Below are 23,564 nucleotides of genomic sequence, written 5' to 3'. Positions count from 1 at the left end.
TTTTTTCCAAAAAGTTTACTTCTTAAGACTGTTTCAATACCAAATTATAATCTTGACACATATATATGTGCATGGGTATGTATTCAAAATTCTACTAGCAAACACCCACCCTTCTGAATAAGCAAACTATGCAGTGATTGCCAAAAGACAAAAGGGTGCACAACAGACTTTGACATACAAAATCCTAAGGCACCAAGCCAATATGATGTCACCTGATACAAGCACTTGGAGTCTACTCCCAGTTTTTTCCTTTTAGAAAATTAATGTGAGGAAGTTACAACCAGAGTAACTATTGGAACCTGGCTTGTAACAGCTGCGTGTGCCAAGTCTGCCCATTGCTCAGTTTTAGCTGACCCCAGCTATTCACTAGGACTCCTCCCTCCCTGATCAGCTCCAGTTTCTGCAGTTTTTCTCCTCACTTTCTGCCCTCTGTTCAACACCTAAACCACCTGCTATCTATCATACCCCCTGAATTTCTTATTTTAGGAACCCAGACTGTCTTAAGTAAACTAGAATTAGAATCCAACTGGGAAAGACTTCAATTAAGACACATCTCAGACACCAGTTTTCCAAGAAAGAATTGCTTTAACCCTGATCACAGCTATTCAAACATCTCACACAGTACTGTACCTTCTGCACTTCTCCGTTTTTCCTTCACATGTTCTTGCGCTGCAAAGAGAATCAAGCGAACCACTTCAAGGGCAGCAAGCTGAATATCAGGTGACTCTCTGGTCAGTATCAGTCGATGCAAAACATTCAGCAGCTCTACACCCAGCTCCTACAGCAAGAAAAACATCTAACACATTTTAATTTTAATGCAGGAGGTTTTGGAACTTGTTAGTACTTGTTAAAGCCAACAGTATTACTCTGATTTATCTCACTAAGGAACACAATGTAATTGACACAATCACAGGAGTTGGCATTTTCTTCACCATCGAGCTCCTAGCTCCCAATAACAGCAGTCCCTATCAATTCTCCCAATAAAATAGTTATCATAGTTATTTAAGATATAGGGTGCTTAAAACAACTGAAAAAGCCAAAGTAATCTTTATCTTCTGGCTTCTTAACTCTTGAAGGTGGGGACACAACATTGCATCCCTCCTACACTTTATGCATTTCCTTGGACAGAGCATCAACAATCAGCAGAACTTAGCCACGTCCACAGGCTCGACCACTTTCACTGGGTCAGGCAATTGCATGGCATACAGGATAGTATAAACCTTAATTTAAAGGAAAAAAAAAAATTTCAGTTTACTACTTCTTTTTAGGATCACTGTTTGTCCAGTCTTCTTTTACTGACTTTGATTTTTACAACAGAATTAATTCAACTATGCCTTGATAGAGAGAGAGTAAGAGTACTCTCTTTTCTGGAATTTGGTCTTTACCTGGCTCTCATCCTATTAATCTATTTACTCCTTCCTGATGAAATGTCCTCAAATTCTCTGCCCCTCACCTTACAGGTTCCACATTGTATTCTTTTTTATCTCCTCCCTCTACAGCTTTGGATTTGGGTGAAGCATATAATTTACCTACTACTTATATGTTGAAGATTCTTGGATGTACAAGAGACTGTAGAGGCACTGGTCAGACTAAAACTATGCCTTAATTCTGAGGGACATTTGGTCATTATGCATTACCTGATCACCACCTATTTTGGACCTTGGCCACGGAACATCGAAGAGTGCCTGCAGGGCATGTAAGCAGGCAATAATGTTCTCCATTGCTGCATCTGATCCAGGAGAGCACAGGAACTCCACACTAATTCCTGTAAGCATCAGGAAAAAAACCCCATGTGTACTTGAAATTTTAAGAACTAATTTTTTCCTCTAATAAGTAACCTCACAGAAGGCCGAGCAACTATAGAAGTAGCATTTTAAATGAAGTCATCTCCTATTGCTAATATCTTAGGGCAAGACCTCTATATCCATCAAAACCATGAAAGAAACTTCACTGCTACTTCTAGACAGTATGAGACCCAATTATAATTGGCTACTAACATAAATAAACCCCCAGCAATTTGTGAATAAAACACGAGGTCTAATGAACAGACAGAACAATTCATAACTCCTCAAAATATTGGAGATAACCTTCATATAAACTGCAATCTATATTCTCATCCCAGCTGTACAGCTGAAATTCCAAACTGTGTGATGACTTGTGAAACCAATCAATGTCCACTAAATAACAGCTGTGCAACAGAAAAGCAGTTTTAAATTTTCAGTTTCTTGGTAGGGAATGAAAATTAAAATGCTATTTCATTCAAAAGCAGAATAAACAAGCCATATGCCCATGGTCAAATACAGGAAATTTGATGTACTAAGCAGTAGAGGAAGCAGCTTTTGTATCAGAGGTCCCACTTCTAACTGGGAGAGCAATGGAATTCAAAGGAGAGCTGGTTCTCTGCAGAAAGACTGGGATTCAAAGGCAGACATATGCAACAACGTCATACAAGCTCATTCCAAAGAGGGATTACAAAAAAAAGATACAAAAGAGAGGCCAAGAACAAAATATAACCAGAAATGCCTAAATGTGTAAACTTAGAGAACTGGAACTGCATTCAACTACCTGATTAGCTCCTGCCGTAGTGGAGGCTTGACAGCTTTATATGAATGTAAGGAAACACTTTACTGTGTGGGTGACTGAGCACTGGCACAGGATGCCCAGAGAGGTTGATTCTCCATCCACACAGATATTCAAAAGCTGTCTGGACAGCAGTTGGCTTTATGTCCCCCTGCTTGAGCAGGAGGTGGACACAATGATCTCCATAAGTCCCTTCCTATACCTATAAACTACTGTGTGATGTAAAACTGTCCTTCAGTGAAAGCAATCCATACACTCTGTAACTGTACTGGTACAAACACTGTAAAATCCACCCTTGAACTTGCACATTTATGAGCAGAGCAATAAGCATTTGTTTAGGGCTTGTTTAGCTCAGTGTTTTTTGTACCACATTTGGGGAAATGCCTTACAATTTTCTCACTAGGACTTAAAATTTTTCTGACTGCATGTTTTTCCAACAGATGCAATACTGAATGATACAGTTAAATTTGAATAATTAAAAATTTATTTGCTAACATTATCTACATTTTGAGTTACAGCATCTAGGCAGACTATGCACTCACTCACTAACCCAAGATAAGATGAAATCTGTCAGTATTCACATCCTCAGGAGATTTCACCAAGGGTCTGGTAGAAGAATCTTGACACATGGTAGTTGGGGTAACAGGTCTGGAGAGATTTGTAACTCCTTCATCTGGATCAACAACAATGAAACCTGTGCTAGTGAGCCATAAAGCTGTAGCATAAAGTATCAGTGCCCAGGAGCTGTAGTAATGAGGTCTGGCATTTTCAATTGTCTCTGCTGTATAAAATGTACCACCTACAAGAAAAGAAATTAGTTTTAAAGGTGTAATTTATTTTCAACTACTGTATTTTCTCATTCTTAAAATGGGATTGTGTTCTATGTGTGACTTTTTTTTTAATGTTTGGTATTAAAATTCAGGCCAATGAGGGCACTTCATTTAGATTTATTTGGACAGAATGCAATAGATTACATATTTCTTCTTTCCAATATAAAAATAGCCACCAAATAAGAATACCACTCTTCACATCCATGAAACCTCTGTTCTCAAAAACAGTCCTGATCTTTAAATAGGTCCATAAGTAGGCTTATTCTCCATACCATTTAATCTTACTATGATCTTAACACAAGTCAGTTTGCTTACAAGGGACTTAGAAAAACATAATTAATTTGCCTTTTTACCTTCAGCAGGTAGTTGTGATGCATATTCTGGAGGCAAAGTTAAGAGAGCAAAATCCTGAAGTGCAGCAAGCCAGAGCTTGCTCAGTGTTCCAAGATCAGCCTGTACCAAGTCCAGAAGACCACTGGCTGAAAATGTTACATCTCTGTAGCTTTCTTCAGATGAGTTTACAATTTTTAAACTGTGCTTGTGTGTATCACATTGATTTTTCTGCTTTTCAATTGCAACTATGTAAACCTGTTGATATATTTGGATAGAGAGTTACAAATATTAATACTTGGAAAACTACTGTGATCACTAGCATGATTGCCTGTTGAACAGGCATGAGATTTCCTAGAATCTATTTCTGCTTCAAGTCCAGTAAGCATGAGGAATAAGCCCTTTTCCTCTAAATGTTCTGAATCCTTTCCCCAGCTAATTATGATGCAAGAATTCCCCAAAAGGGGAAAACTACTAAAATTCTTACCTGCAATTAAGTACCCTGCTCTTAAAAAGTAATACATTATTTGTCCAGTTTTTGCTTCCAACCATCAAACCCTGTTACAGCTACAAAACTGAAGAACTATCAAATAATATACCTATAATATTGATTCAGAAATAACAGTTAAACCCTTCCTAAATCTTTTTTAAACTACATGGCATTTCTCAAAATTATGTGTTGCTTCATGTTAGCAGTACAGAATGAAGAGTACAATCTTGCATACTTGGCAAACTTTGGGTGTTACCATCTATAGATTAATTTCAGTGTAATTTTCCTAGATACCTCTCTGGTTATCAAAAAGATAGAATTGAAAAGGTTTCAGACAAACAACTCCCTGTAGTGTCTCCAAAATGCCCCTGGAGGGAAGCTCTTCTCAACTATAAAGGACACATTTAGATTCAATGAATCTCAAGTCAGCTTTGCTGAATACTAGTTCCCTGCAATTATGATTTCTGCATCTTTTTAATGTTTGCCAGTTGTAGTGGGTTGCCCCAGAGAAGCAACTGAAAACACACCAAGTCCTTGTCTCACACCTCCCTGCATCAGAAACAGGATGGGGGAATTCCTCCAATTTCTGTATAAAAGAAATAGGTAAGATTCTAAGGGAGAAGGAACTGCCTAGGGCTTAAGTGAAATATTTGCAAATTACAGCTCACAAAAGCTTATAGGAAACTACAGAGTTTCCTTTGAAGAATTCTAGTGATCTTAATAATAGGGTAGAACAATCTACAGATCTTCACTTCTGACAGCTGAGTCTCACATCTAGCCTGAATTTTGTCCTGGCTTCTGACCAGTGAGAGGTTGTTACATGCTATTAAAAACCTTTGCTTCATGTAATCATTTCAAATTTATCATGGTACTTTATCTTTTCCTGAATAGACTAAATAGACCAATCTATTTAAATCTCTCAATGAAAGAACGTTTTCAAGATTTTTATTCCCACCTGCTAGCTTGTCTCCAAGGGCTTTGCTATTTTGTCAATATTTGTTCTCAAATATGCACATGAAACATTGGTATATTTTTTTGCAGATGTTTACATAAAAACTACCTATTGCCAACTTTCTCCTCCAAAGTATCTTCCTGGTTGTACACTGAAATATCATCCACCTTCATAACATGCTCATCTTTAGCTGGTTATCAACCATCAGCATCCAAGGCCATTATCACCACATTCTAACACCCATCTTTTGGAAGTGGTGTGCATGGTTCACATTTTTGACTGTTAAATATTTAAGCTTGCATTTACACATATTAAAACAAGTCTTCACATGAGCTGGCTTTATTTTAACTAAAGCAGTATGGAGCTGACAATATTAATTTAAAATATATATTTCCAAGATATGAAATCTCAATAGGCAGTAAGAAAAGTTATACCTATTTAAAATAGCACATTGAGTGGACCATCACCATACATATCACCAACCATTTCTAACATACAATTTCAAATCAATATTGAACTATTCAAATATATTAAGGAATTTGTATTTCTAAGTATGATACATTATTCTTATTATATTACAATAAAACATGTTTAATGAGCAGTGTTTTTGTCAAGTTTACAATGTTCATGTACTTCCAGAGGTAGCACAGCAAAGCATCAGCACCTTCTATATAAAGAAGCATGTCAGAATTCCTGAAAATTCTGTCTGAAAGGTTCTAACTCACCTACCCAATATAGGACTAACATAGCAGAGCTGTTATACTTACCTCTGCCCAAGCCTTAAGGACGGCCAGCACCTCCATAGTTGAGGTGCTTTCATTATATTGTTCATTTTGTGCCTCTTTTCCAGCCTGCACTTTGAGCAAAGAGGACACGAGCAGCTGGTGAACCCTTCGGAGGTCATTAAGATCACTCACTACACCACTTGCTATCCAGGCACTGCACACCTAGTGTTGTGAAACAGAAACAATGAGGAACAAGGAAAAAACACCACTGCATACTCTTTTTTACATCTGTAAAATTATGAAAGCCAGATTTAATTTCTACCAAGATAGAGTTGCTCCCAGACAATAACAAATGTTGAATGACATCCCAGTTTAGTATACTTTACCAGTGAAAACCAAAACATTAGTGGGGTGTCACAAAAAATGGCAAAAATATCAACTGCAACTAAGTTTCTCAAAAGATTTTAAAGTGATAATACCCTTTGAGTTGTGACAATATAGAGGTAACATAAGTGACATTATTTTTTGTGAATGGAGGATTTAAAGTTAGAGGATTTATTTCCTTTTTCTTGTGTTGCTTATCAAGCAAAAAAAAAAAAAAAAAAGCAGAGGGTCTATTACCTAAGAGACTTCTGACTTTCAACACTTGCCTGACAAGCTTTTGCTGTGACATCAGGAGGAGTTTCAGGAGCAAAGGCAGGCCTAAGTGCTGCTCCAACCTAAACAGAAGTTATACAACATTTAATACATAGTGAATGATTGACTAAATACTTACTTTTCATAATCAGACTTTGTTACAATTTTCCTTTATAGAGTATAGCTCCTTTGTCCTTTTTTCAGAGATTATTTCAGTGAGGTTAAAGAGCAGAGAAACAGTTTCAGTCATATTTTTATTGTTTTGCCTACACTGAAGACATTGTTCTCTTTGAGGGAGTCTTCATTGCTGACTCTTATTTTCTTGTGCAGTCTAAAACAGAAACAGTAATGTCTTCCTTCCTGAATGCCTGACTTGATGAGGAGCCCACAAAAAAAAACAAAGGCAATGTTCTGAACCATGAAAGACTTTGCAAGACACTTAGCTTGTGACATTTCCTTACTCAGAAAAAAATACAGATTTAAGAAAACAGCTAACTGAAGCTGGTCAACTTCGGAAAGTGAAAAAGTGTGGGGAGAGCACAAACCCCTTTTACCTAATAAAGAATGCACAAACACAAAGTTACTGGGCTGCAGAGGTTTTACCCACTCTCACTGTTGAAAACCATTTCATTAAAGTCTAATAAAAGATTCCCTAGCAGCTTTAGCACGTATTTGAAAATTCATATTTAAGTTTGATATACTACACTTGCATCCCAAAGAGCAAGTACTACAATAAATGTTTGTGAAAGAAGTGAAAGGATTTGTTTTTAATGGCAATTAATAACAATTTCTTAAGAGCCTCTAAAGTTGAGACTTCATTTATGGAACTTCAGAACTAGATGTTACTTAAGTCCAGAAGATTTATATTCATCTTTTTTCTGGATTATTATGATGTTTTTAGGAAAAAAAAAATCTGACAATGTAGACTTGATTAACAGTTTGACATCCCTTAAACTTATGTCTTAAACAGCTAATGAGATCTGTGCACAGTATTAGCAGAAACACATTAAAGGTACAGAAGCTTAAAAGGAAAATTATTAGCTTTACTTGTGACCTGCTTGATGGTTTTGGATAGCAAGGACAGATGGTTTATTATTTTCCCTTGACAGCTTTAGACTAGACCAAGGAACTTCCTTCCCACAAAGGAGTGCCAAAAAAAAGAATTATAATGGCAAAAGCAAGATCAAAGTAGGTCAGGATGTCTTCAGTGTCTCTCCAATTCTATGAGAGAAAGTGATCTGACCTACTCAGTGCCTGCTAGAAATTGAAGCTATATGAGGCTTAACACAGTTGTCTGTCATATTTAACACAAGTGTGGTATGGAATACTAAATGACTAGGACATCTTTTCTCTAAATCTAAACCAAGACTTAACAGAAACAGAGTACAATCCACACTTCTCTAGCTTGTTCATTGCCCAAGATCTCCAAATGTAATAGCTGCTGTGCAAAGGCTACTTATTTCTAAGCAGAGTTTAAATTTATAGTTATTCCTAATACTTCTTGCAATACTTTCACACTCTTGAAACTAATGCTTTCCAAAAAAAACCCCACCAATGATCTATTTTGGTTTTTGTTGTATTCAAGAGGGAAAAATGCTGAAACTTGAAAAACTTTGAAGCTAAAAAATTATACACCAACTGAAAAGATGATTTCTAATGAAGTCCAAACAAATTAACAATAGTTTAACTGAAACCCAGCTCTGTACCTATGCACTGTAAATGCAAATTTCTTTTAGTAATTGACTCTAAACTTTTGAAAGTTATTATCAATGGTGCTTACATTTGCTTGATACTGCTCCAGGATTACATGACCTGGAAACTCTGGTTCTGGAACAGCTGCAAACTTCCGAACAATAATCTGCAACATTTGAAGCCCAGAAAGACGAAGTTGATCACTGTGATCTGTGGCAGCCATAAAAGCCATACGGACCAAGTCAGCTAAATGCAGTACCAAAAAGTCATCTGAAAACAGAAATTTAAAAAAGAAAATAGTTTTATTAGATTTAAATTCAGACATAATGTGTTTTATAAGACTGTTCCCAACTGTTTTCAAAGTGTATATTTTACATTTTACCTTAATATGTATCAAGGATTCACTTCAGGCAGCTTAAACATAGATCAATTTTACCTGGCTACCTTATGTTAGCTGATCAAGTCTGCTTTCCATTTAAATGTAGAAAAAAAGTACTTAGAAGAAAGTATAAATACCTTCATGAATGAGACCTTCTAAAAAAGCGTTGAGGAAAACACCTCCAGATAAACAGAGTGGTACTGAAAAATGGCCCTGTATTTCTACTGGTGATTATGCAAATTATGGAAAGAAAAAAAGGGGCATTTTTAAAGTCATACTCCCAGACACCAAACTGTGATGTTGTAGGCTGGTGCCAGCTATCACTTGTGACTGCCAGTGCTTTTGCAGAAACAAAGCCTTCCTACACATACGCCATGGTACTATAACCAGGAAACCGAGTGTAAATGCTGTAGTAAGATGCCATTCTTTTAGCAAATAAAAATTTCTCTACTCCTTAAAGAATACAGGCTTACAATCAGAGTAGTTAGAGGCTTTATTGATTACAAACAACAAATTTATGATTAATTTCACTAAGATGCAAAGAGCTAATACTTATTTTAAGCATACTTTGCATTCTATGAAATTCTTTCAGTGCTTAACACATACCTCTTGAATCACGTTGTTTCCTTTCCTGAGCCAAAGTTATATCAAAATGTGCACTGCCTGCATTTTCACACTGGCTTATAATTTTACAAACGCACTCTGCAGCAAAAACTCTGGTGGACCACCGTGGATTTCGGAAAGGATGGAACCTGTCATCACTGTCAGATGTTAATACAGATACATCATCCCCTTTGGCAGTTTCCTCTTCTTGGGTGGTATCTATTGATGCTACTGTATTGAAATCTGTATTTTGGACACAGAAGGGAAAAAACCAAACATAATATTCTTTCTTACCATAACTGAAAGCTACTAAGAGAAATCTCTTCGAAGTCTATCCCTAAACTCCCTTAAAGTAAATGCTAGAATTCAAATATAATGAAACTGTCAACATTTAGTTGATATTACTTGCTGAAACACAAGATTAATACCACAAAAATAAATTAAGAACTGCAGCGAAAGAAGCAAAAGAAAAAAAAACCTTTTAAAATTATTGTGATGTATTAGAAGCATTAGTACTGTTCCAAATAAAAAAAAAAATCTAAATGCAAGAAGTTTTCCTCCTGCACTGCAGGTTTAAAGAATTTCCTTCACCCCCACTAATATTCAGCACAGTAATTGATTTTGTGTGCTCAAGAGTTCCATTATGATATAACAGGCCTCCATTAGTTCTACCACTAATAGAAGAACTGGTCAGAATACTTTTCTTGCAGGTAATTGCACAGGACTCACAAGCTCAAACCTATGCTATATTTCCATTTCTGCTATGGAAATGAATTAAGATCAATAATTAAATCAACAAGCAAGACATCCTAAGATGTTTACAAGAGCTTGTTCAAAGGGGAGAGGGCAAGCAGAAGAGAGAAAGGCATATTCCTCTGAAGGACCTAAGTTAAAAGATCCAATCTTGCAATATGAATGACAATTATACATTTCATAAATGGCAAACATTCAAGAAACTTTAATGCTTTCCCTCAGTGGCACAGTGTACTGCTGCAGGCCTTATTTTGATTGTGTTCTCAACTACAGTGTATTAAGACTCACCAGCAGAGGCAGCAAGAACATCTTTACAAAGCTTCAGCCAAAAGGAGAGCTTCTCAACTGCCATTGAAGTAAGCATATGAGTCAGGGTCTCTCTGATATCTTGGCACAATCTTGGGTCCAATTCTTTGTCCAGCAAGCCCAGCAATGCCCCCTCCAGGCCTATTTCTCTGATGTTCACATCTGCTAAGAACAAAGGCTGTGAGCTGAGTACTGTGCATCACAAAACTGGATTAATGACAACAGAAACCCCACTAAAGGTTGCACACAGGGTATCTTGTGAAAAAGTAATTACTAGCCCTGAAATATTTTTGAAACCATTTTATTTTTCACTTTAACACAGCAGCTAACTTATGAATACAAAATAAATGTTGAGCTTTTACAGAAAGATAGCAACAACAGGAAGAAAGTTACCCCATCAAGAAATAAGAATCCTACTCTGAATTTCACAGCATTACCATCCCCTCAGCATTTAGATCCTGAAAAAAAATCACTTACCTTACTTTATAAGGTAATTCTAAAACAATTTTTAAATTCTAAAACAGTTTTAACTTGAAATGGACGTTAAAACTATTCTCCAAAAAAACAAAAAACCAAAGATAATGAAATGATTTGTTAAATTAATATGACCAATATTACAAATTTTAAATATCAGCAGTTTTAAAAAATGGCTATATTCTATTTATTCTGAAAATTTCCAAATGAGCTTGAATTGAAAGCTGAAGTGAAATAAATTTTTAACACCACTCACTCACAGAAAGGCACACGAGGATGAACCAGTGATCACTCTCAGGCCTTTTAGCAAAAAGTTAATACAACAGCTGCTGGCTCGATGAGCATGGATTTCCCTGCAACTCCCCTTGCATTTCCTCATTTTATAATAATTTTTTACTATACAGACAACTGAGGTAGAAAATGTTGTAAGTTCAAGATTTCAAGAGCATTGCAAAGTTTTCACACTCTTAGCAAAGTGTGTTTAAAATTCACTATCAATATGCCAAGCTTTTTGATCTCAAAATTTCAATACATTACCTGGAGTAAAATCTTCTTTGCTCTCTTTCACTAGTGCAACAGCATATTCTGACACTTCAGCAGCTTCTCTTTGCACAAGCTGACGTAAGCAAGCCACCACTGCACGTCTCAGCAACAAGTATGAGCTACAGAGATTCATCTGAAACATGCAAGAAGATACAGTAAGATGGCCAACAAACCTCTGTGGCAATACTTCAGTAAGGCTGGTATTTTCTGAACACTTGCAGCTATAGCAAATCTGTTAAGTCAGTAAACATGTAATTGATGCTCTTTTTGGTCAGCTTTTTTTTTTTTTTTTAAACCTCCAAATGAAAAGTTTTTCAAGTCCTGTAATCAATTTTATAAAACTTTTAGCATTTCTCTACAAAGACAACTTACAATATTGGTTTGATGCTGAATCCACCTCTCAACCAATATTGTACAAAAACTGCCAATAACTTCAATGCCAGGTGAATCACGGTAACTAACTCTGATTACTGGGTATATGCATACTGTGGGCTTGAAAATTCAGAACAAGTCATTATCAGATGTAACTAGAGAAATGTCAGTGAAACCAAAGGTGAGAGAGTCAATTGGGCCTTAGTAAAACAGAACTCCATGCATGAAAGGAAGTTTATAAGGGCAAAGAGAACACTGCTGCAGTTTCATTGGAAAAAAATATTTATATACTCAGTTTACATTAAATTATGTTTTAGAGAAGTTGAGAGAAAAGGTGAGAATTACTGGTGAATGTATGACAATGAGACAGGTCAGCTCTCCTGAGCAGTCTCTAGCAAAGAGGTTCATAGCACCATCATTCATATTTTAACACCAACAGGCCAGTGCGTGGGACATTTTACTGGAAAATACATGATAATAGATTCACTATTACTGGAACAAGGAGAAACACTTAAAAAAAAAACCCGAGACATAGCGTCAAGGGCTTTTTGTTAGAGTGGAGCTTTCTCATTTTTATTTGCTTCTTTCAATTTTAAGACAATCCTGAAGGGAATCCTAAAGACATGATAAACTAGCTCTGTGGCCAGGCAAGATGGCTACACCAATATTTATGCATCTTCTTCTAAATGAAGCTTAGGTTATCATAAAAAAATGTTCCCTACAACTAAGCAGTTGTGCACCCTTAGCTGTTACCATCCTTAAAACAGAGCTGAGTGTCTGCTGCAGGAAAACCTTGCATTAGGCTGTGCTGCTCACTTGTCAGCAACAAGCCAATATATGTTAGTCAAAATGACTAATATATATTAGTTAACATATGTTTAAAGAAAGCAATTTAAGGACAAAAAGCATAAGCAATACAGAATTTTAGCTTTGTTAGATTAACAAAACTAAGCTTCATCTTTAGAATTTCTATGCATGCAAATGAATCTGCAATGCTCAGAATTACATTATACACAAAAAGATACACTCTCTGCATAATTCTTCTACAAGGAAAGGAACCTGACTCAATAGATACGTCCCCAAGGTACTTTAATTGCAACTTCAGAAACAAGTGAGACTTTTAATGCAACGTTTACACAAGCAAGCTACACATTCTACTTCGAGTTGGACATGCATAAATTCCGTGCTCATTTTAACAGGGAAAAAACAGAGGGCCCGACTGAGGCGACCAAAATAATGCAAGATGCACATTTTTCATCTCTCTCATTCTCCCACATTCTAAGCAGGAGACAGGACTAAATGACAGACACAAAATGCAAGCATCACATTAAAACTTAAATGTAAAACCAGTTCAATTTCTGTACTTAACACATTAAAACCAAAAATATCCCTTACTGAACACATAAATGAAATGTATTCCTGCCATCTGCAGAAAGTTAGGAAGGCTCTGGTTAGGATGACAATAAAATATCACTTGACATGCTAAAAGAAATTACATTAAAATGGTTAAAAAGAAAGATAAAAGATGAAATAAAAACACCACTGCAAACTTCAAAGGTTTAGGATTAACAAGGCACAGGGACCTACCAACACAGAATTATCCAACAAGATTTCCTGCACAAAAAACAAATGACAACCAGTCATGACAAAACCAAAAATAGATATCACAGCGATATCAACCACACATGGACACTGTAACATGTAAGCTCAGCATATAATAAAATTCAGAATCTTATCTCAAACATACCAAAAGCCTAATTTGCTTCGTTAATTTCTCTTATTTTTCATGCTGAACACACATAAATTCCAACCCAACTGCCACTAAAATTAATACTTAAACAATACCAAGACAACAGCACAGCATAGTTATTAACATTGTATAGTTATTGTGTTTCAATATTGATCTTATTGTTAATATCTTAGAGCTGAAAACTGGCATTCACTGTGTTGAGGAATACTACACCGTAAGCTTACACAGATAAGCTCTTTAGAAGTCCGTGCTCACCTAAGTTAATTTCAGAGCTAATTTTAGACATTATTAAAAGCATATTCTGCTGTATTCTGTATAGAATACCTCTGCAAATCTCTCTTCTACTGGAGCAAAGAATTCAAAGAGCAGGACAAGTATGCATTATTGTTAGAAGCTCCGTGAAAGATCCAACTGACAAACAGGGAACACTCTCAGAAGCTGAAGAAGGGAAGCTAGATAATGACAAGCATATGTACACAATATACACAAAACAAAACAAAACCCCCACAAAACATGAACCAGGGAAGCAGTGTGTCCATTGCCTAAGTCATGTTTTACTAGTGCTAGCATAGTCACAACCTGAACTGTTTAAATACACTGGAGACCTGAGCCATCTCATGCTGTAGGGGCTTGACAGGTGGAGGAGACAGCTTGCTGCTGCCTGCACAAGAAATTGTTTTAGCATGCCTAATGATGTAAAAAAGAAATTAAGAGGGAGGACACAGGGGGTTATGAAAGAACAGAGGGAGGTAAAAGACAAGGCGAAGAGGAAGTGAGGGGGATGGCAGGAGAGTGAGGACTGTAAAAAGGCAAGTTCAAAAGCACAGACATTTAACAGAATCCTTGGGCAAAGAGGATGGAGAGGGGTGTTCGTTCAAATACTACTAAAAAAAGTGAAAAAAGAAAATTTGCCTATTAGTTTTCGAGATTTTATAAGTGAAGATTCATGTTTCTACAGATGGAGGGGGAAATATCACTCATCTGACTGCCTCTCCTGTTTTTCTTCCCTAAATAAAGAATGCAATGGTGAATATCCACATGGTCTAGGGTCTAGCTTTTGCATGCTACTTTCCCTTAAGACTTCAAAATGCAACACAAAGGAGGACCATCACACCTTGTTCTCCAAATTGCAGACATTTAACTCATAAAGAATAACTAGCTGAGGTTCACCTTGCAAGTAAACAGCACAGTGAAGTGCAGATTTCAGATCCAATAACCTATTCTGCTTCCCTAATGAGACGGTGATTTAGTGGGTGGAAACTACACGAATAAATGTTGAGTTTTACAAATGTAGAATTCGTCTTGTGCAATTATCTTCTGACAGACCTGCAAAGCACACAATCAAAAAGCCTTGTTTATGACACTCTTCAGAGACACACTGACATTACTGAATTGTCAATGCCAGCAGCATTGGCCTTAGTTGTACAGGTTCATGAAGAGAAGATCACCCATGTGAGGCTGCTGCTTTGGTGGGCTCCTCTCCAGGAAGCCTACAGTCACTTCTGGGATAGAGGGGAACACACTCAGATGCATGAACGCACAAACTCGAGCCATGACCCCTGCTTCTTAATTGACTAATTTAGTATTATGAAATTCATAAACCACTGTATGAAGTACCTTGAGACAACTTGTAAGAACAATAAAAATCAGTAATATTATGTAGACAAGGTAACTTTGTCACGATATCCTCTATATTAGTAGGCATTTGATATTAACAGAGAGATTGAAGCAGACTGTACATAGGCTTAAAAATGCTCCCAAAAGCTATCACACCCTCCAAGCAAGAGACGGTCTGACATGGTTTGTTGTGATTTTATCAAAGTAAGAAAAATGATGTTTTACCCAACAAACAGAAAATAATTGTTAGGGTATGTTAAAACAACACTTCAGATTAGTTCCAACTCTTCTGCAACTAGCATATTCATGTGTATCACAGTGTGGGGCAGAAAAACCTTCCTCAGTTTTTCCTAGCTCCCACCCACAATCATGTTTCTAGTCAAACTAAAGAAAGAAAATGTAAGGAATCTAAACCTATATGTTTAGACTAAACATGAAGATCTAAATCTATGTATTTAGCATTGATACACAAGTGCTACCCAATGGGAGATGTGAATAAGAAATGTGTTGAAATAGATGAGATTAAAACAAAGTCCAACCGCACTTTATTGTCTGTGGACTTTTGTTTCTGACAGTGAGACAAAATCCTATTTAAAAAAAACAAAACAAAACAAACTCCTCAAAAACCTCCAACCAACCCTCCCTGTCCCCCAGCTAGTCCCCCAAATCCAGCAAGGCTAATAGCTACCAGAACTTTTTTTTAACACAACTATGTACTTCAGAAGAGCAACTATTCAAAGACAGAGAGATACTGAGTGAAAATAAAACAAAAAAAACCAAACTCCACCCAACAAATAAACTCCCTGCCTCTTGTCAAATAGGGCTGAAAAAGTTTTGTTTATTTCTTCCAAAGACCTGATTTCACTATAAGTTGTGTGTTAGAAATTTTTATACTGACTGCAAAGATGTCAGTACACTGAACCATTAATGTTACAGAAATTACAAAATTTATACACATTTACAAATTATACACAAATGACAAAAAAATACACAAAAATCTACAATTTTTCAGCATCATGAAAAAAACAAAACGAAACAAGACAACTCACAATAGTTAGTACACACAATTTTTAAAGTCAATCCTTCAAGCAAGGCACAAAAAGCAGTAGAGGGAAAAAACTGGCCAACATAAACCGGCTGGTACAAATCCAGCAAAAAGTTTTAATGAATAGTATATCCTGCCAGACAATTGGCCTTAATAAGAACAGCAGAATGTATTTGCAAGCAGTTCAGAAGGCCAAGATTTCTATAGAATGTGCTCATCTTGTAAAGGGGAAGAGAAACTGAGGGGAAAAGAAATGAAGATATATAGAATACTTGCCTGTAGGAGAACATGAAACACCTCATGCCTACACATGCCTACACATGATCAGTTTCACTGCTTAAAGAAACAGCTGCATTTTTAAAGTGTTTGTGAAAAATATGAACAAATTTCAAAATACATGGATACAAACTAGTAAATATATACTCACACAGAGGCAGCTTACAAGGTTAGACAAGTTGACATGTCGAGGAGCAAACATGTGAAGCTGCTGAAGGCAAGAGATGGCTTGAGCTTGAACAAGGCAGTCAGGATTATCTTGCATCACTGCACAGCCCAAAAGGCAAGAAGTTCTTAAGGCTGACACTGCTGTACTGCTGCCTATATTGAGAATAAAGGTTATTTTTTGCTTGTTTTTAAAATGTATATTTCTTTTTAGTAAACATGATAACCTGTGGTTTTCCCAAGCCAGCCATAATTTTCATCCTCCTAAACGATGATTCTTGTATCTGAGCTATACTTTGATATCCATGAGTAAGGATCCCATTGCTCTCTGGTTATTTAGATGCAAATTTTAAATGTTTCCATCATAACTAAGACATAGAAGGGCTCCTAACTCTTGAAATACAAACACCTGTTCTCATGCTAGAATTAAAAGATGTAAGAGTGTAAGAAATATAAAATGCAAAATTGATGTCAGAAATTTCAGCCCAAGGCAAGGTTTGGAGAACCAGTTCAAATAAAGGAAAGAGACACTATTTTTGGAAAACTAGAGCCATGTCATCTTGATTACATAAAGTCATGGCCTATGAAATACTGTCTTACAACCATGCAAAGAAACTTAGATCTGCTTATTTGTTACATTTGCAACCACAGACATTCAATGTTTAGCAGTTTGGCTGCTAGAGCAAAGGAAGCTGACACATTTGTGTGCTGTATACCTTGCAGCTCAGGGCCCAGAGTGGTAATGAGAGCATTCAAACAGCGCCCAAGGCTTTGATGGACTTCAGCGTACGCCGGGGGCACACTCAGCAACAACATGAGAACAAGAGATAAGGTAGGTTCCACATGCACATGATACAGGGGCCCAGCCAGATCTACTATCAGGGACAGAGAGTGCAGTGCCCATGCCTGCAAAATAAGAGAAGCAGTAATGAAATCTCTGTACATATACATAAGACCTTTTAAAAATGTGCTAGTTAAAAGTGAAATGCAGTGATGAAATGCAATAGAAGTTGCACTTTTAGGTTCCAAAGGAACAGAGAGGTTATACAAAGAAATTTTATCAATCTGATGTTGAGTAAGCCATTTTGAATATTTTACAAGGAACTGTACATTGTGCAATGAAACAACCATTTTAAATTTTTCATTGTTAATAAAGAAAAAATTGAATGTAATAGTAAATTAGTTTAACAGTGATTATTATTCCTTCATTATATTCTATTATTTTAAAAATTTCTTACAGTTCCTTGTGCAAGAACAAGATTGTGAAAAAATCCTAGACTTTCTGAAATAACCTACTGTTGTAGTTAGTTACTTTGCAACAATCGCCACATCAGTTTCATGTCAACAAACAGTTCATCTTTGTGCAAAGATACTGTGGGAAAGCTTTAAAAATTCTTTAAGTGATATTTAGACAAATACCTTAAATACACTCAATGTCTCTGAAAGCTATTCTGACAGATAACAGTTTTAGCCACAGAGAAATAACATTAATTAGTCTTTAAAATTTCTTGTCTTATTCAATGATGTATATCAACCAAGTTCTAAAATATTCAGGCTACAAATACCTTTTATTTACTATATGGCCCTTCAACAAAATGTGCTGTGAAGTTAACACCATGAAAGAGACAAAAACTGACACAAACAAAAGTCCCCTCATAAACAGAAAATCCTGGGTACTATGTAGTCCAAGTCAAGATATAGATGAATGTGAAAAGAAACAATCCCTAAAACATCAGATATTGTTTTTGAAGCGAGCCTTATCAGTATCACAGGCCACTGAATAAGGATCTCCCCCATCTCATCATAGTTCTTGCTTTGGAAGCTGTTGAAGGTGGATTTTGAGCAGGGGCAGTCTTCTACATTGCCTTTGCTGCTCCAGCTGCTACCTGTGAGGTATGCCTGTGAGACGGTGAGTGTCTTATTCTTACATGAAAAACAACCTTAAACTCCAGAATATAATTCAATTAATTTGTAACATAACATTTTTATGTAAGCGACAAGTACCTGTACATCAGGAGAAGTACTGTCCTGAGACAAAGTATAAAGGATTCCAACACATGCATTCAGGTGCTGAGTAGAACTTATTCCTCCCAGGTACCTATACAGACATCCCAGAGCCAAAGAATGACCTGTTCTTGATACCACATCCCTAGCAGATTTTAGCCTATTAATTGAAAAAAAGATGTTAGTTTAATTACCAAGACTCTTACCATGTAATAAGCACATCTACGAATTAAATTTCTGGTATATAATCAGCAAAAAAATGTGTTAGACACAATTATATTCCCAAAATTCTAAGTTCATACATGGTCTCTTATCTGAAGAAAGCACCAAAAATATTTTAGATACACTTAAATGGTGTTGCTAGAACAACAGCCAATTCAATTTACTTGAAAGTCTACATGCTTGCTTAGTTAGTCTCACACTAGGAAATACATACAGAACTCAGGCAGTGCTTATTTCTGTTAATTTCTGAAGTGCCATCAAATTCATGAAGGAAACCAGCTTTTCAGAATTATCATAACAGGTGTCAGATTTTCCAAACATTTCTATAAACACAAGCAGTATCTTTTCATGCTTATTGCGAACTTACTTGTCAAAACTGACTTGCGCTAATCCAGCAGTGAAGGCACTGTCAGAAACCACCTGAGCCAACCTGGCCCAACACTCTGCAGCAGCACATCTTAGAAGTGGATTATTGCTTTCCAAGGCACCCATTACCAACATCAGGGCAGATCTTCTAACTTCTTCTGAACCTAAACTTCCCTTGCAGTTAGCCAAGTGCTAAAAATAGACATTAAATATATTAAACAGCTAGACAGTGATCAGCATGCTCTTTTCTGTCAGTCATGCAAAAAATACAAGACCTGCAGAAGGATTTTGATTTTCTTCCCCTCTGTGTGAGGAATTTTGCTTTCAATTTGCTGTTATGAGAGTTAGACATCTAACACTGCATAAATGTACATCACAGCACAACACTATAGTATCCACATTATGATTTTAGGAAATATTGGATAAATTGTAGTGCAACCAGATAAACCAACATATTAGCATAAAATTTAGGAAATAATATCAAGAAGAAAACACACACACAAAAACCCAAACAACTCAGTCCCAAACATTTGCCTAAGAAGACAAGAATGAAAACAGCACATTGAACAGAGGAAAATACAGACAAAGCATTAGGGAAAACAAACAAATAGCAGATAATTATGAGATCACTTTATTTAAAAAATTATGTTTTTATCTACCCAGTAAGAAATACAAAAGACAGTGAAAAAGACAGAAATTATATAGAACAGAATTTTTCAATATCTCTCTTATTTGAATGTCACTTGTATGGATGCTAGTACATTAGAATGTACTAGAACAGGCTTCCCTTAAACTAATAATAAAAAGGGGAAAAATTAAACAGTGATTCATTTGCACTCTAGAAAGCTATGACATCACAAAACAATGTATTACTATAGAAAATAGGAACTGATCACCTTGATTGTTAATCAAAACAAACTTCTGTGTACTGTGTTGTTTTTTTTCTGGGGTAGAGGTAATTTTCTTCACAGTAGCAAGCATGGTGCTATGTTTTGGATTTGTGCTGAACACAGGGTTGACAATACTGAGATGTTTTGTTATTACTGAGCAGTGCTTACACAGAGCCAAGGCCTTTTCTGCTTCTCGTGCCACCCCACCGGTGAGCAGTGTGGGGCTGCACAAGGAATTGAAGGAAACACGGCTGGGATAGCTGGCCACAATCGACCAGAGGGAGATTCCATACCATATGGCAGTCAAGAGATAGTTGTTTAGCATAAATAAGCTTTAAGTAGAGTGAGTTACATGGAGGTAAAATACTCAGTGATTTAGGATACTGTTTGCCCAGCATGAGTAGCTGGTTTAGATAAAGCCTTAGGCTGATAGCTCTGAACTTAGGTCTAGAGATGTTTTTGTCTGGAATGGAGTTAGTTTTCTGAGTAATCTTCCTAGCAGTTGGTACAATGCTGTGTTTTGTCTTTAGCACAAGAGCATTGATAACACACTGATGTTTTGATTGTTGCTAGGTAATGTTTATCCTAAATCTAGGGCTTTTTTAGTTTTCCATGCTCTGCCAGAGAGCAGATGCATCAGAAATGGAAATCAGAAGATCAGGACAGTAGAAGCTGCAATACCTCAAGAACTACCTACCTGCACAGACAGAGGGAAAGAACCCAGTAACATGTTAGAAGACTTCTTATCAAAAATCAGCACTGGGCCCAGAGACACATGCAAGGCATGTAGAGAGCATATGAAGTATAGATTCATAAATCATAAGGGTATAATTGCCTCGGGATTTTTTTGTGGTGAGTAGTTCTCCAGAGGCACCCAGCTTGAGCTGACCTGCTGCTGTATAACTCTATTAAATAACTTAGTTTTATAGATTTGATGCCTGACACTCTGCTACAGGAAATCCAGAGTCAAGCTGGAGGAAGGAGGAAGAACATCAGTGTGAGTGTATGTGACAATGAAGAGACAAAGGGCACAGCTGTCTGCTCTCAGGGCTGCCTGCTGCAAAGGGGCTCCTGTCCCAGCAATTCAAGTCTCAGGTGGTCTGCGTGTGACTCCTCCAACAGTGTGACAATGCTCTGGCAGCAGCTCCTCCTTTAACATGGCATCATGTTCAGCATATAAAGCTGGGAGGAGGCAAGGCAATGCTTGGAGTGATGGTTTTTTGACATCCCAAGTGACTGTTAGGCATGATAGAGCCTTGCTTTCCTGGAAACAGCTGAACATGATGGGAAGCTGGAAGTGAATTCCTTGTTTAGATTTGCTTGTGTGCATGGCTTTTACTTTCCCTATTAAACTGTCTTTATCTCACTTTTACTCTTGCAATTCTTTCCCCCCTATCTCACTGTGGGGGGAGTGGGTGGGTGAGTGGGTGAGTGGGTGAGTGGGTGAGTGGGTGAGTGAGTGAGTGGCTGCCTGGCTGGGTTTAAACCTCAGCAATTGATCTATTTGAACCAAGAGATGCTGTGGTTTAGTAACAGACAGAGAAAGAGAAACAAAGGAGAGAGAGCAGATTTACCTTTAAGGAAGTAGAAAAGGCAGACACAACATGTAGTTGTACTATTTGTTGTCGAGATCCTTTTGTTTGCTTTATGGAATTCAACAATTGTTCTAACACCTGGAACCTTAAACAAAAACAGAAAAGAAGCCACATAATTGAAAATTAAGGAAACAAATCAAACTTTTTTATTTTATTTTAAAAACCATAACAAAATCTATGGTGGAATAAATCAACTCTTGAGCATTTTCATTCAACTGGCATCCCTGTCTACTACAAAAAAAAATAGTGTATTCCACATTAGAACATGAACTTCCATATATGAACAGCAACTTTTTACATTTGTCTCCTTAAATGTATTTACAGATAATCACATATCTAAGTAACATTTAACAGACATTATTAAAAGGAACTACATATGGCAATAATGCATTTTGACGTACAATTGAGAAAGGAGGAGGCAAAGGAAAAAGAAATGAAAATGTATTTATCTGCAGCAATGAATTCTTGTCTTGAGAAACAAGTGAAGAAAACCAACCAGAAAGCTGGTGACAGACAGGGCAAAAAAAACAAGGACAAAAAAATTCCACAATAAAAGCAGTCAATGAAGAGAGAATAAAGAAGTAAAGACAGGTCAGAAGAACAAATAAATCATTTGCCAATTTTATTGGCAGGTATTCTCATATACAAACACCTGCCTGGAACCGCCACTAAACCCCAAAAATTCAAAGTAGAGAAGACATCAAGACTCAGAACTCACCAAGATGAAACATTCATCCCACATAGGAAACTATAAACCAACACCAGCTATAATGATCATGAGCTAACGATCGAGATCTAACTATAGCAGGCCTTGAAAATATAAAGCTATTTAATTTTAGAATAATTCATCTGCTCTAAAGCTGCACCCAAAAATATTACCACACAAGCACACAAAAAAGCAACTACATGCAAAAATCTTTAGGAATTTTATGCTTTAGTAATCAGTGCACTTATAAATGTGAAAAAACTCAAAATGCCATATATGCAGTGAGAAAATACATAGACAAAAACCCAAGAGAAGCATCTGATCTCTTACAAGCATTCTTGTACCTTGACAGAACTGTGTTGACACATGCACTCATTTCTCCCCATCCACTTTTTATAAAGAATGTATTATGTATTAAGCACCACAAAAATTGTCTAACATCTCTCAAAATAGCTTCCATTTTTATCTGGGTATCAAAAAACCCCATTATTTTTCTGGATCCACAGATTTGTTATGACAATAACCTCTTGCTGGATGTGCCTTCTTGTTGTCAGTAACTTTAAAGAGAAAAGTCCAATAATTTGGTGGTCTAATGCTATTCAGATGGTTTACAGACTCCACTTATGCAATTCATTATTTTTTCAGAACTGTTTTCTTCTGCATTCAGAGTCAAACACTGTGACTATCTTACAACATCTCCTAAATTCCCCAGCAGTTACTACTTTACCTGCTGTAAAGTAGGTAAAGTTACTGCTTTACCTGTGAGATTCTGTTATGTGGGAAAACATAACTCCAAAAAGTCGACTTGCTGCACTGATAACAGATAATGCAGGAGGTAGTGGTTTAGGTACTGAATCCCCTTTTGCAAATTTTTCATAAATTGAGTAAGGGTCATACTCCAGGCTGCCACCAGCTATGCTGTTCCCTAAAAGGAGCTGTAAGAAGGAAAAGAGTGATAGTCATATTTTGGCCACTGACCTAAATAACTACAATTGTACAGAAATACAATAATACCTTTAATAGAACAAAAAGTACCTGCTCTTCAATAAATCGGTGGTCAGTCTCCTGCAGTAAGGGACCCAGTAAAAGGAGATCATTCTCATGACAAAGGGATGGAAGCAAGAATGCAGAGGCATCAATCTGGCTATCTGTGACAGTCAAGTCAGTCACTAACTCTTTTAGAATAGCACTGAAGTCTCCTTTAAATTAAAAGAAAAAATATTCAAAATCATTGGTTAGTTATTTGCCACAAGCAGCTTTGGG

The 23,564-nt window shown here is 36.7% G+C and overlaps 1 protein-coding gene across 5 annotated transcripts in view; it reads right to left on the bottom strand.

The window, feature by feature from the left end:
* Positions 1-23,564, bottom strand: part of HEATR5A (HEAT repeat containing 5A) — a 64,051-nt gene that overhangs the window by 8,242 nt on the left and 32,245 nt on the right. For 3 of the 5 annotated variants that reach the window (XM_064715936.1, XM_064715935.1, XM_064715940.1), the window contains 18 exons: positions 23,337-23,500; positions 23,061-23,236; positions 21,575-21,680; positions 19,112-19,302; positions 18,523-18,682; positions 17,235-17,424; positions 16,505-16,674; positions 13,253-13,279; positions 11,288-11,426; positions 10,259-10,438; positions 9,221-9,460; positions 8,324-8,505; positions 6,558-6,626; positions 5,950-6,129; positions 3,764-3,998; positions 3,131-3,379; positions 1,638-1,765; positions 631-778 (listed from right to left, as the gene is read on the bottom strand). In XM_064715936.1, the coding sequence (XP_064572006.1) occupies positions 631-778; positions 1,638-1,765; positions 3,131-3,379; positions 3,764-3,998; positions 5,950-6,129; positions 6,558-6,626; positions 8,324-8,505; positions 9,221-9,460; positions 10,259-10,438; positions 11,288-11,426; positions 13,253-13,279; positions 16,505-16,674; positions 17,235-17,424; positions 18,523-18,682; positions 19,112-19,302; positions 21,575-21,680; positions 23,061-23,236; positions 23,337-23,500 (2,934 nt within the window). The remainder of the gene's footprint in view (positions 1-630; positions 779-1,637; positions 1,766-3,130; positions 3,380-3,763; positions 3,999-5,949; positions 6,130-6,557; positions 6,627-8,323; positions 8,506-9,220; positions 9,461-10,258; positions 10,439-11,287; positions 11,427-13,252; positions 13,280-16,504; positions 16,675-17,234; positions 17,425-18,522; positions 18,683-19,111; positions 19,303-21,574; positions 21,681-23,060; positions 23,237-23,336; positions 23,501-23,564) is intronic. The other 2 variants (XM_064715938.1, XM_064715939.1) reach the window with 2 other exon arrangements.

The sequence above is a fragment of the Zonotrichia leucophrys genome, chromosome 5 (assembly GCF_028769735.1).
Source record: "Zonotrichia leucophrys gambelii isolate GWCS_2022_RI chromosome 5, RI_Zleu_2.0, whole genome shotgun sequence".
NCBI classification, from domain to species: Eukaryota; Metazoa; Chordata; class Aves; order Passeriformes; family Passerellidae; genus Zonotrichia; species Zonotrichia leucophrys.
The sequence above is the reverse complement of the archived record's forward strand: the minus strand, read 5'-3'. Positions and strand labels throughout refer to the sequence as shown.